This window comes from Opisthocomus hoazin, chromosome 23 (assembly GCF_030867145.1).
Source record: "Opisthocomus hoazin isolate bOpiHoa1 chromosome 23, bOpiHoa1.hap1, whole genome shotgun sequence".
Taxonomy (NCBI): Eukaryota; Metazoa; Chordata; class Aves; order Opisthocomiformes; family Opisthocomidae; genus Opisthocomus; species Opisthocomus hoazin.
In genome coordinates this window covers 4,150,184-4,163,903 of record NC_134436.1, presented here as the reverse complement: position 1 = coordinate 4,163,903, position 13,720 = coordinate 4,150,184, and the positions used below count along the sequence as shown (strand labels likewise).

Here is a 13,720-nt window from a genome sequence, read left to right as displayed (position 1 = left end):
CCCCTATGAGGACAGCCTGAGAGAGCTTGGGTTCTTCAGTCTACAGAAGAGACGGCTCCGGAGAGAACCTTAGAGCAGCCTTCCACTACTTAAAGGGGGCCTACAGGAAAGATGAGCAGAGACTCTTTGTCAGGGAGTGTAGTGATAGGACGAGGGGTAACGATTTTAAATGAAAGAGGACAGTTTCGGTTTAGAAATAAGGAAGAAATTCTTTACTGTGATGGGGATGAGACACTAGGACAAGTTGCGCAGGGAAGTTCTGGATGCCCCATCCCTGGAAGTGTGAAAGGGCAGGCTGGATGGGGCTTTGAGAAACCTGATCTAGTGGAAGATGTCGCAGCTCATTGGAGGGGGGTTAGAACTAGAAGGTTTTAGTATCCCTTCCAACCCAAACCATTCTATGACTCTATGATCATGCCAGCATCAACAGCTGTGGAAGCTGCTAGAGAGGTCCACCACTACACAAGCACAGCACATTGCAGCACTGCTCTCCCACAATACCTTTCCCAACACAGGAGCAAAAAAGTTCATCAGACAGTATTCAGCAGTCTACATCTCACCCCCTCTTTACCAGCACATTCCCTACAGCAGGCAAGCAGCAGCACGAGCCATCTCTGGTGGGAGGTCTTCATAACCTCAAAAGACATTGTGGGCATTTCAACACTATCTCAACCTTGGGATGGTCTCCAAATCCAGACACCTTAGAGCCTGGGAGTGGACCCAGCAACAAAAAATCTGTGCTTATCCTGCCTCATGCTTTCCCCTAGGATTCCTCCATTCCAAACTCTGGGACATGCGTTCTCAAGACAAGCAGATCATCTCCTGTTTTTGTCTTATGACATCACCCATGGCCTTCCCAAGGATATCCGGCTCCCTCAGACAAGTCAAGGTCAAGCTCACCCTTCACATCAGGACATGTCTGGGCCCTACTCAGTGCCATTGCCACATTCACCTCTAACAGCTTGCCACACTTTCCTTTCCCACCTCAGGGCTCAACACAGATTTTGCAGACCCTTCCCAGCAATGACAGCACCATAAGGAAACACACAGGCTGTATGTATATACAGATACTCAGTGCCCAGCAGAGTCTCTGCAGCTGACACTTCATGTTTGGCAATCATTCATCTACCTCAGAAAAAAAACATGGCAGACCTGGGAGCGATACTCTTTCTAAAGATGACGTCAGGATAGCTCTAAAAGTTAATGCTATTCACTTCATACTCTGGGAGGGAAACCAAACTGTTGATGTGCACAGTACCCTCACGGATGATATTGACTGTGTAGAATTTGATGTGGGTTTTGTTGAGGAGGGGAGGTTCTTTATTTCCCGGGGTTTCTTTTGTTTGCTTCTCTGTCTTTTCCTTTCAGAAAAGAAGATTTATGCTGTCATCACCACAGCCTGCATGTCTTACACTATTTCAGGAAGTTTGGATGGAAATGCATTCTGCAGGAGAAAAACTCGCACTCAGAACAGCAACCCTCAGCTGCACACGGTAACTGATGATTTTCCTTTATTTTTTCCCCACAGAGCAAGAACCATGGTACTCTGGCAAGGATGCCAAGGCCGATGCAAAGGGCCCATGAACATCCTCAAGCACCCGCCAAGACACCCTCACCCCCACCAGGACACGGTGGCTCAGCCCGGCTACCAACAGTGCCTGACCATGGCCGGGACACAACGGCCACAAGCACCAAGGGTCGAGAGGACAGAAAGGGAAGGCCACTCACCTTGTCCAGGAGAGCAGGTGGCTCCAGCTGCGTCTCCTTCACCACAGCACCGGGTGGTGGCGGGACTTTGGGGCTGAACACCATCAGGTCGCTCTTGCCCGCACCATCTGCCACGCGCAGAGTCCGGCTCTGGCGCAGCAAGTAGGACCCGCTCTTTTCCAAAATATTCCCCACATCAGGCAGGCAGCAGCAGAACCTACTGACCCTGCTTGGAGATTCTCAGAAGCTCAAAAGACACTGTGGGTGTTTCAGTATCATGTAACTACCTCAAGATCACAAAGGCCTCCAACTCCAGACCCTGGGAGTGCACCTTGGGAAGGAACATATTGTTCCTATCTTGCATCATGTTTTCATATCAAGAGATGCCCAGGCCCTAGTCTGTGCCACTGCCACGCTCACCTCTGCAACACGCCACAGTTTCCTTTCCCATCTTAAGGCTCGGTCTCACTTTTCCTTACAAAACACACAGAGGTATCACATACATGGTCTCTGCCAGACTCTCTGCTGCTGACTCTCCATGTCTGGCAATGCTTCAGCTATCTCACACGGAAATGTAGCAGAACTGGGAGCAATACTCTTTCTGCTGCAGCTGATGTCAGGACAGATCGAAATGGCAATGGCATTGATTTCATGCTCTGAGAGAAAAAACAAAATGTTGATGAGCACAGCACCCTAACAGATGATACCAACTGTCTAGGAGAAGTGGATTTGGGTTTTGCTGGGGAGGGACAGCACTTTGTTTTCAAGGGGGTTTTTTTGTTGTTGTTTGCTTCTTTGTCTTTTCCTCTCAGAAAAAATTTCTAGGGCTTTGAAACAATGTGGCTGCTGATGCAAATTCTGAAAGAACATCTAAACAGGCCACTATGTTTCACGCTACTTCTGTGGACAAGAATGCAAATCCACATCCTGACAGACACAGGAGGCAGAAAAACAACAAGACAATTCCCATGTCTAAGACTTACCTTGGGTCACACTCCTCTCCTTGAACACTTTCTGCTAATAAGCACAGGAAAAAACATACATGAAAAAAGAACATATTGCAAGTCCACAATGTCTGCTCTGCTTTCTTAACGAGTCTGGCAGTACAAGCAGAGAAATTATCTCTCTATGGGGAGATAAAATCTTGAACACTCACTTGGCACTGGGCATCATATCGTTTGCAGAGAAGATTCAAGGACGAGGAGGACAGTTATTGATCAGAAAATACACCTAATACCAGAACGATCAGCAGCGAGCAAAAGTAATAAGGCGGGAAAGGGCACCTAGAGGACAGTCACTGCCACAGCTTGCATGCTTTGCACCCTTTCAGCAAGCTCGGATAGAAATACATTCTGCAGGAGAAAAACTCCCACACCCAGAACAGCAGCCCTCAGCTGTGGAAGGTAACTATTGCTTTTCCTTTATTTTTCCCTCAAAGCAAGAGCCGCGGTGCTCCGGCAAGGACGTCAAGCAAGGTGAAAAGGACCCATGAACAACCTGAAACACCCGCCAAGACACGCCCACACCGCGACCAGGACACGGGGGCTCAGCCCGGCTACCAACAGCGCCTGACCACGGCCGGGACACAACGGCCACAAGCACCAACGGGCGTCGGGGGAAGGGGCCAGAGGCCAGAGAGGGACGGCCACTCACCGTGTCCAGGACAGCGGGCGCCTCCGGCTGCGTCTCCTTCGCCGCGGCGCCGGGCGGCGGCGGGAGGTTGGGGCTGAACACCATCAGGTCGCTCTTGCCCGCGCCGTCCGCCACGCACAGGCTCCGGCTCTGGCGCTGCGAGTACGACCAGCTCCCCACTTCGCTGGCGCACACCAGCGTCGCCGGACCGGGACCCGACAGCACGGCCGCCCGCGGCGCCCACCGCGACGCCCCGTACAGCACCACCGCCAGCACGAACAGGCTCGACACCGCGCAGATGGCCACCACCAGCCACACGTTCGTCGCCGATGCCGCCGAGCCGCCCTCCGCGCCCGCCGCCGGACGCAGCCCCGACCCCGATCCCGCCACCGACGACGACGACGACGACGCGGACGAGCCCGCGGCCGCCAGCGCCGCCTCGGCGCCCTCCACCAGCGACACGCTCAGCGTCGCCGTGGCCGAGCGCGCCGGCTCCCCGTGGTCCCGCACCACGATCACCAGCCTCTGCCGAGGGCCGTCCGCCTCCTCCAGCGCCCGCGCCGTGCTCACCTCGCCGCTGTACAGCCCCACGCGGAACGCGCCCTTCCCCCGCGGCTCCAACAGCTCGTAGCGCAGCCACGCGTTGTAGCCCGAGTCCGCGTCCACCGCGCGGATCTTCGCCACCACCTGCCCCGCCGGCGCACCCCACGCCGCCCACGCCCACAGTGCCCCCGAACCCGACGAATCCGTACCCGAAGACCCCACGACCGGCCCGCCGCCCACGCCCGACAGCAGCAACGGCTCGTTGTCGTTCTCGTCCACCACGAACAGCTGCACCGTGGCGTTGCCGCATAGCGGCGGCTCCCCCGCGTCCACTGCCCGCACCTCGAACTGCAGCACCTGCACCTCCTCGTAGTCCAGCGGCTGCAGCGCCCACAGCCGACCGCTCTCCGCGTCCACCGACACGTAGCTCGACGCCGACCGCCACCCCCCGCCCACAGACGCCACCCCGACGCCGCCCTCCCCCAACGAGTAGCTCACGCGCCCGTTGCCCGCCTCGTCCGGGTCCCGCGCCCACAGACGCGCCAGCTCCGCGCCCGCCGCGTTGTTCTCCCGCGCCAGCACCGTGTACACGGCCTGCGCGAACGCCGGCGCGTTGTCGTTCACGTCCGACACCGGCACACGCAACCCGCGGCTGGCGCGCAGCGGCGGCGCCCCGCCGTCCTCCGCACGCACCTCCACCGCGTACTCCGACACGCGCTCCCGGTCCAGCGCCTCCCGCAGCACCAGCGAGTACGAGCCCGCGAACCTCGCCACCAGCCCGAACGGCGACGACGGCCACACCGCGCACTGCACCCGCCCGTTCGCCCCCGAGTCCCGGTCCGACACGCTCAGCAGCGCCACCACCGTCCCCACCGCCGCGTCCTCCGGCACCGGCACCGACAGCGACGTCACCCACACCTCCGGCGCGTTGTCATTCACGTCCAGCACCTCCATCTCCACGCTGCAGTGCCCCGACAGCGGGGGCGTCCCTCTGTCTTTCGCTGCGATCTCTAGGTCATACGACTGAACATCCTCGAAATCCAGTTCACCCGCAGTCCGTATTTCCCCGGAGTTTCTGTCGATAATGAAAAGGTCCTGAATACCGGTAGAAATCGTGTCGCTGAACGAATAATATATCTCCCGATTACTTCCCTCATCATTGTCTGTCGCACTTAACTTGAGAAAGACCGTTCCGGCGGCTGCACTCTCCGGCAGCTGCACTTTATACACCGACTGGTTAAACTGGGGCGCGTTGTCGTTGGCGTCCAGCACCGAGATCAACAGCTCCAGCGTGCCGGTCAGCGGCGGCCGACCACCGTCGCTCGCCGTCAGCAACAACCGGTGCACAGCCAGCGTCTCGCGGTCCAGTGCTTTCGTTAATACGAGGATCAGTGACATTTTATTGTCGTCTTTGGATTTCACTTCCAAAGCGAAATGCTCGCTAGGGCTGAGGGTGTACGAGAGCTGCGCGTTGGCTCCGATATCTGCATCCGACGCGCCCTCCAGCGGGAAACGAGACCCGGGAGGCGAGTTCTCCGATAGACTGAGGTTTCTCCGGGCGGCGGGGAAGAGAGGGACGTTGTCGTTGATGTCCGTGACCTCCAGCTCCACGTGGAAGACGCGCAGCGGCCGCTCCACCAGCACCTCCAGGCGCACGGCGCACGGCGCGCTCTTCCCGCACAGCTCCTCCCGGTCCAGCCGCGAGCTCACCACCAGCGCCCCGCTCGCCCCGCTCACCTCCACGCTCGCCCGACGGCCCTGCGCCACCAGCCGCAGACGCCGCGCCTCCGCATCGCCCGCCTCCAGGCCCAGGTCCTGCCACAGACGGCCCACCACCGTCCCGACCTTCGCTTCCTCCGGCACCGAGTACCGCACCTGCCCGCCGCCCAGCGCCCAGGACGCCTGCAGCACCAGCACCCGCAACACGGCTCCCCACCACGCGCACATCGCCGCTGCCGCCGCTGCCACCCGCACGGGCCCCGCACGGCTCCCCGCCGCCGCCGCCGACCGGACGCACCGGCTCTCCTGCCCGCCCCGCGCCGCCCCCCCCGCGCTCACAGCCGGGCTCTCCGCCGCACCGGGGCGGGGCCGCCTCGCCGCTCCGCCGCCGTTTCTGAGCCTGCAGCGACACCGTGTGCTGCTCCGACGCCTCTCACGCTCCCCGCGCTCGCCCGCGACCCGGCCCCGTGCTGCTCTCCGCCTTCCCTTCTCCTCTTTCTTTTTCTTCTTTATTCTGCCTTGGTGCTTGCTCTTTGCTTGCACACATTCCTTCGTCCTCTTTCTTCTTCTCACTTTCTTCTTTAGTCTTTCTTCCTTCAGTTCTGTTTTGCGTATTTTTCTTTTCCTTTCTCTTTCTAGCCTTTTTCTTCTCTTTCTCCTGTCTTCTTTTTCCTCCTCTTTTTGCTGTTTCATCTTCTTCTTGTCTTCCTTGTCCTTTTGGTTCTTTCGCTGCAGTGCCCTATCTGTTACGCCCCTTTCCCTTTTCTTTCGATCCTCCTCTTTACTCCCGCTGGCAGCTCCCCAGTCGCCTCCAGGGCCGCAGCGGCGACCATCAAAGTCGGATCCATCAGCGCTAATGACGGGCAATTAGCGCGGTCCTCTGACCACGGGAGAGCGTGTGAGGGATCAAATTCGTTTAGCGTCAAAAAATAACGTTGTTGCTTTCTGGTAATATCTTCCACCTTCCATCCTTCCTTCCTCTCTTTCTTTCTTCCTCGATTGCTTTTTCCTTCCATATAGTCTTTATTTCCTGTCTGCCTTTTTCTTTCATTCCTTCTGCTTTTTATTCCCGTCTTCCTTTCTCATTTTTTCTCTGTGTTCTTACTTTCATCTCTTCCTTTCTCTTTCTTTCATCTTTTGTCCTCTTTCCTTCTTCTTTTTCTTCTCTTCTTTTTCTTTGGCCCTGCCCTGCCTTCTCCTTGCCTTCACTTTCTCTTCTGCATCCATCCTTGTCCCTTTCTCTTCTTTTTGCCCTTTACCAAAGTGTTTCCTACACGTCTACACCACGCTTGACATGAAGCATGGACAGGCCCTTGTGCAAGAGCTCTCATTCATCTTCCCTTCTGCCTTCTATCCCTCTAGACAGGGAATAGCCTTCCTGCTTTCCTCTGGTCTGTGCAAGACAGAGAGAGTGATTCTTCACCTCCTCTTCCATTCTTGAAACAGACCACACTCTTCAGCCTCCACTCCTCTCAAGGACCCACCAGATAACAGACCAAGGCAATCATACAGCAAAGAACGTCTCTGCTACATTGAAACACAATCTGCCACCCTCTGAAACACAAGTCCAAGACCCAGGTACTCGGATGTCCAATAAAACAGGCTCCAAAGAGTCCAAACCAAGTAGAGGTGTCTTTCCTTCAGCAACTCCAACCCACCATAGCTGACAATGTCAGTCCTCTAAGAAGGCTGAAACAGCATGGGGCAACCACAGATCCCAAGCATCCTTTATGTACTTGGATGAAGAGTTCTTCTTCTGGCTTCATTTTCATCTCCACATTTTTCATAGTTTAACCCGGCAGCTGGCAACTAAGCACTAGAGAGCTGCTCGCTCACCCTTTCCATTCTCCCCGCAGCGGAGTGGGGAGGAGAAAAGGACAAAAGGTAAAACTTCTCCATTCAGATAAAGAGAGTTTAATGAGATAACAAAGGAAATTACAGATACTACTAGTAATCACACTACTAATATTGATAACAAAAAAGATAATATGTAATATGTATGGGGAGGAGAAATATGCATTAAGTAAAACTCCTGGGTTGACATAAAGACAGTTTAACAAGCTAAGCAGGGTTGGGCCCAGTTCGTACTTAGACGGAAGACCGCCTAGGAATACCCGGTGCTGTAGCCTTTCCCTCCCCCCTTCCAAACAACCCCATTCATAAACTTAACATGATGTCTACTGTATGGAATATTTCCATTGGCCAGCTTGGGCTATCTGTCTGGCTATGCTCCCTCTCAGCTCCTGCACACCGGATCATGAGAAACTGCAAAAACTCCCTGATTTCACAGCAGCAGCTCAAACCATCAGTGTTACCAACATTCTTCTCATACTAAATCCAAAACACAGCAGCTACTGGAAGGAAAAATAATTCTTCCATAACACAGCCACACAACATCCACGAGAGTAGCACTACGTCATTTTCACTGACAACATCCCCTTGATTCCCAGCAGATCCAGTCCCCAAAACACACTGTGGTTACTCCTTCAACCATTCCTGCTGCCACCCAATCACGTTGTGCCTGGAAGCAGCAGGAAAGGAATGAGAGCAGGCAGTGGTGCTTTGCTGCTCCAAATCGACAGGCATTACAATCCAGGCAACATTTGCTCCATCCAACATGAAGATACCATGACAAAACAGGAACGAAGTACATCTGTCTCAACGTATCTTCTTCAGGTATGAGCAACTTACTTGTAGCATCACTGGTTGCATCTTCAGAAAAGAAACATTTTCAGGAGAGGAGATGTGGTTTTAAAGGACATTTTCACTCAGTGTTCTCAGAGATTTCTGGGGTTGCTGCACAGAAAATTACTCACTTTCTTCCAGAATTTTGAAGCTATTCTACAGCATGCTCCTTGAGCTCTGGCAGGCTTTGTGCCATGACCACTTCCCTGGGGAGTCTATTCCAGTGATCGACCACCCTCCCAGTAAAGAACTTCTTACTAACATCCAGCCTGAACTTCCCCTGAGGCAGCTTCAGTCCATTGCCATGTGTCCTGTCACTGGTCACCAACGAGAGGAGAGCACCACCTCCATCTCCGCTGCCCCTCTTGAGGCAGTTGTAGCCTGAGATCAGGTCTCCCCTCAGCCCTCTCCAAGCTGAGCAAATCAAGTGCCCTCAGCCACTTCTCAAAAGTCTTGCTCTCAAGATCTTTCACCATCTTGGTCACCCTGCTCTGGACACACTCTAATAGTCTGATGACCTTCTTGTATTGAGACACCCAAAACTGCACACAGTCCTCGAGGTAGGGCTGCACCAGTGCCGTGTAGAGTGGGACAATCACTTCCCTTGACTGGCTAGCAATGCTGTGCTTGATGCACCCCAGAACATGGTTGGCCTTTTGGCTGCCATGGCACACTGTTGACTCCTCATGTCAACCCAAAACACCAGATCTCATTCCATGGCACTGCTCTCCAGCCTCTCGTTCCCAAATTTGTGTGTATAAAAAGCATTACCCTGTCTCAGGTGCAGAATCCAGTATTTGATCTTGTTAAATTTCATATGGCTGGGGATCGCCCAGCTTTCTAGTCTATCCAGGTCTTTTAGTAAGGCCTCTCTACCTTCAAGAGAATCCACAGCTCCTCCAAATTTAGTATCATTGGCAAACTTACTTAATGGACATTCAACTCCTACCTCCAGATCATTTATAGAAACATTAAAAAGCACTGGCCCTAAAACCGAGCCCTGCAGAACCCCACTAGTCAGTGGCTGACAACCTGACGTAACCCCATATACCACAACTCTTTGAGCTCAACCTTTCAGCCACTTGCTTGTGCAATATGTTACGGACTTGTCTAGCTGTGTGCTGGACATTTTATCCAGAAGGATACTGTGAGAGACAGTATCAAAAGCCTCGCTAAAATGCAAAAAAACCCCACATCAACTGGCTTCCCTTGCTCAGCTAGATGGGTGACCTTGTCATAAAAGGAAATTAAGTTAGTCAAGCAGGACTTTCCCCTCATCAATCCGTGCTGGCTATCACCAATGACTGCAGTGCCTCTGAGGTGTTTTGCAATAACTCCCAGAATGAACTTCCCCGCTGTCTTACCAGGCACTGAAGTGAGACTGACAGGCCTATAATTAACGGCGTCTTCCTGCTTACCCTTCTTGAAAATGGAGACAACATTTGCCAGCTTCCAGTTGACTAGGACCACTCCAGACTCCCAAGATCATCAAAAAGTAATGGTGAGAAGAACCACAATAATATCAGCCGGCTCTTTGAGAACACTGCGATGAATCTCATTGGGGCTCCATACACTGCTGTGCCTCCAGCTGGAGCAGCAAGTCTCAAACAAGATCAGAGTTGACTGGGAGATTATCATTCCCCCAGACACACTCTTCCAGCACAGGGCTCCGGGGGTTCCAGGGCCAGTCCTCAGTGTTAAAGACAGAGGTGAAGAAGGCATTAAACATCTCTGCTTTGTCAATTTCTCTACTTGTGAGGTGGCTGAACTCATCAAGTAACAGACCGATGTTCTCTCTGATGCTACTTTTGCTGTTGACATATATTAAAAAGCTGGTTTTGTTGTCCTGCACAGGGCTGGCCAGCTTGAACTCTAATCAAGCTTTGGCTGCATGAATTTTCTCCCTGCAGTGGCAAACAGCATCTCTGTGGTCTTTCTGTGTCACCTATCCTTGCTTCCAACGTCTCTATGCTTTCCTTTTCCGACTACATTCTAGACGATCCCTGCTCAGCCAAGCCGGCCTCTGCCCTGCTTCCTTGACTTCCGACACTTTGGAATTGCCTGCTTCTGCACTCTTCAGAAATGGCTCTTAAAAAGTGACCGGCATTCATGGACCCCTGCTCCTTCAGCAGCCCAAAGTCTGCTCTCCCCACACCCACGGTCAAAGTGTTGCTGGGAGTGTTTCTCCTACTGACAACGGTCTGAAACTTGATTACTTCATGGTCACAGCTCTGGGACGGGATCAAAGCTTCTAGCTCTTCTTGTTTATTCCTCATACTCCATGCATTAGTGGAGAGAGATATCCAACATTTTCCAGTGTATTCAGCATGTCATGGAGCAGACTGAGGGACTTCACTAGCAGACCGTCCCTCAAAAATTGGCGTGTCTCAAGACGAGCACATCATCTCCCATTCCTGCCTTCTTATGACATAGCCCATGGTCTTCCCAAGGATTTTTGCTTACCTCAGACAAGTCATCCCACTGCTCAAGTTCACCTCTCATATCAGGAAACGGCCAAGCCCTACTCAGTGACACTGACACATTCATCTCCAACAACATGCCATGCTTTCCTTTGTCACCTCACAGATCAACCCAGCTTTTGTAGTCCCTTCCCAGCAAAGACAGCACCATAAGAAAACACACAGACGGTACGTATGTAAATACGCACAGTGTCCAGCACAGTCTCTGCAGCTCAGCTTTCACATCTGCCAATGCTTCAGCTCTCTCAGATGGAAATGTTACACCCTGGGGAGCAATAGTCTTTCTAAAGGTGATGTCAGGACAGCTCTAATGGCAATGGCATTGATTTCATTTTATGAGATAACAACCCACATTTTGATGAGCACAGCACTCTACTAGATGATACCTACAATGCTAGACAACTTGATATGGGTTTGGGGTGTTATTTGTTTGTTTTTTAATTAAACTGAAGATTTCTGACTCTTCTGTACAGTTGTGCCTGCTGATGCAAACACTGAAAGAACACAAAAACAGGACAGTGTACATCACGCTACTTCTCTGGCTAGGAGTACAAGCCTTTTTTGTCTCCTTTACCAACATTTTTTATAAATTACTACATCACACTCGACGTCAAGCATGGACATGCCCTTTGCTAAGAGTTCTCATTCCTCTTCTCTGACACATTCCATCCCTCCAGGAGAGTAACAACCTTACAGCTTTCCTCCAGTCTATGAAAGACAGAGAGACTGCTCCTGCAGCTTCCCATCTCTTCCGCAAGAAGACCACACTCTTCAGCCTCCACTCCTCTCCAGGACCCACCAAATAACAGACCAAGGCAATCAAATGGCAAAGAACATCTCTGCTACATTGGAACAGAATCCACCACCCTTGGAAACACACGCCCAAGCCCCAGGTGCTTTGACATCTGTGCAAACAGGCTCCAAACAGTCCAAACGCACCACAGCCAAGCATGACAATACCACAACCCCATGGAATACCTCTCCTTCATTACCATTACCCATGCACCACACAGCCAAACAAAAGCCACCAATGAAACACAACAACATTTTCACTGACAACATCTCCTCAATGCCCAACACATCCACTCAATAAAAGGCATTGGGGTCCCTCCCGCATCCATCCTTGCTGCCGCCTGCTCATGCTGTGCCTGGAAGAAGCAGGAAAGGAACAAGGGGAGGCAGTGATGCTTTGCTGCTCCAAGCCTACAGGCATTACAACCCTGGCAACATTTGGTTGATTCAACATGAAGATGTCACAACCGAAGAGGAACAAAAGCATCTCTGGCTCTCAGAACATACCTTCTTCAGGAATGAGCGACTTAACTGTAGAATCAATGGTTGCTTCTTCAGAATAAGAAATATTTTCAGCACAGGAGATGTGGTTTTCAAGGATATTTTCCCTTGACATTTTGGATTTTATGATCTTAGAGGTCTTTTCCAACCCACATGATTCTATGATTCTATAACATTATCAGCATTCTGAAGAAGCTGGACAGGAAAAAAATGTCACATGTTCTGCAATAAATCGACTGTGCACGGTGCACCTTACACTTCTCTCACAAGGCGAAGCAGGAAGGAGGCCTGAAAGCTGAGGACATTCTCTCAATGTGAAACCTAGCTCAGGAGACCGGAAAAGACAGCTCTCCCCCCACTGATGCAAAATTGCCCAAACATCTGCCACCTGACAGCTGACAAAATTCAGCACTCTGCATCTCATCCACTGTTACCAACACATTGCCAATGGGACAGAAAAAAACAAACAAGAGGGTGGGAGATTTTCCTCAGAGAAGAAAACCAAAGGATCCTATTCCGCTCTATTGAAATGCAAGTTTTCTCAAAATCTTGAACAGGGAGACCACTTCTTTCCCTCCCTAGCAAGACTAAGAGCAGAGAGGTAACCAACGAGAGCTTCAGAGAGGGCTGGCCATATCTCATCCAAATTTGGAAAGCTTCTCTTTCAGCAACAACATTCCACATCAAAAAAAAGAGGTTCAAGGCATACGTGCCAGGTATCATCACAAGCAGTAATACCACAAAGAACATCAGTGCCCTAAGATATACAGAACTTCCGGAGGTCATGCAAGGATCCCAGGCAAGCAGCACTGTGCACGAGGACACTTCTCAAGGATTTCTGTGGGAATCCTCTGTCTTGAGACCTGGGAAAAGGGATCTCCACAGCTAAACAGACATGCTCCACTTCTTCACCAAAGACACAAGCCGTGTTCTACCCAGCATCTCCATTTCCATCAGGCATGACTGTCCTCCACTCATGGTCGCCCTCCCTGTGACACAGGGCCCTACTCGGTGTCACTTGCAGGAACGCTGCCGCAATACTCAGACACCACTCCACCACAACAACATGCTCCAGCTCTAAACCCCGCTCTGAGCACGATCCAGGCACATCCTCACCTTCGCTCATGATCGGCACAAAGACCACACGGAGGGATGCAAAGCCACACAGTGTCTGGCAGACACTTCCCAGGTGCATGAACTCCAGCCTCAACCCTTTCACCTTTTCAGCAATATCAGATAGAAACATCACAAAGCTCCATGTTAGACTTCTTCAAGATTCTGTGATCAGACCCGTGACAGCCCTGATCCCAGTCCACATGGAATTTATCTTTTCAGAAAGCCACACCAAATGCTGAAGGGCAAGTACACACACGATATCAAATGGGTGGGAGAATTTCTACCATAGAAAAAAAAAGAGTTCATCAGACAGTACTCAGCAGTCTGCATCTCACCCCCTCTTTTCCAACACGTTCCCTACATGAGGCAGGCAGCAGCAGAACCTACTGACCCTGCTCGGAGAGTCTCAGGAGCTTAGAAAACACTGTGGGCATATCAGTGCCATGTCACTATCAGGAAGGCCTCCAAACCCACCACCCAGCAGCGTGGGAATGGATCTTCGGAAGGAACAAACTGTTCCCATCCTGCCTCATGTTTTCATATCA

At 52.1% G+C, this 13,720-nt stretch overlaps 2 protein-coding genes across 3 annotated transcripts in view; both read right to left on the bottom strand.

The window, feature by feature from the left end:
• Nucleotides 1–13,720, bottom strand: part of LOC104338664 (protocadherin alpha-C2) — a 143,069-nt gene that overhangs the window by 125,288 nt on the left and 4,061 nt on the right. The window lies entirely within an intron of this gene.
• Nucleotides 424–5,864, bottom strand: LOC104338666 (protocadherin alpha-2-like). Its single transcript, XM_075442160.1, has 6 exons — nt 3,361–5,864; nt 2,691–2,724; nt 2,211–2,363; nt 1,995–2,064; nt 1,729–1,933; nt 424–501 (listed from the first exon to the last, which is right to left on the bottom strand). The coding sequence occupies exons 1-6, from the start codon at nt 5,827–5,829 to the stop codon at nt 424–426; spliced, it is 3,009 nt and encodes a 1,002-aa protein (XP_075298275.1). The 5' UTR covers nt 5,830–5,864.

Excerpts from the sequence above, each read along its gene's own strand:
- LOC104338666 (XM_075442160.1), bottom strand. The coding sequence starts at position 5,829 with ATGTGCGCGTGGTGGGGAGCCGTGTTGCGGGTGCTGGTGCTGCAGGCG. Across the intron at positions 2,725-3,360 it reads CGCCCGCTGTCCTGGACACG|CAGAAAGTGTTCAAGGAGAG; the intron begins GTGAGTGGCCGT and ends TGTGCTTATTAG. Across the intron at positions 502-1,728 it reads CACCTGCTCTCCTGGACAAG|GTATTGTGGGAGAGCAGTGC; the intron begins GTGAGTGGCCTT and ends GTGTTGGGAAAG.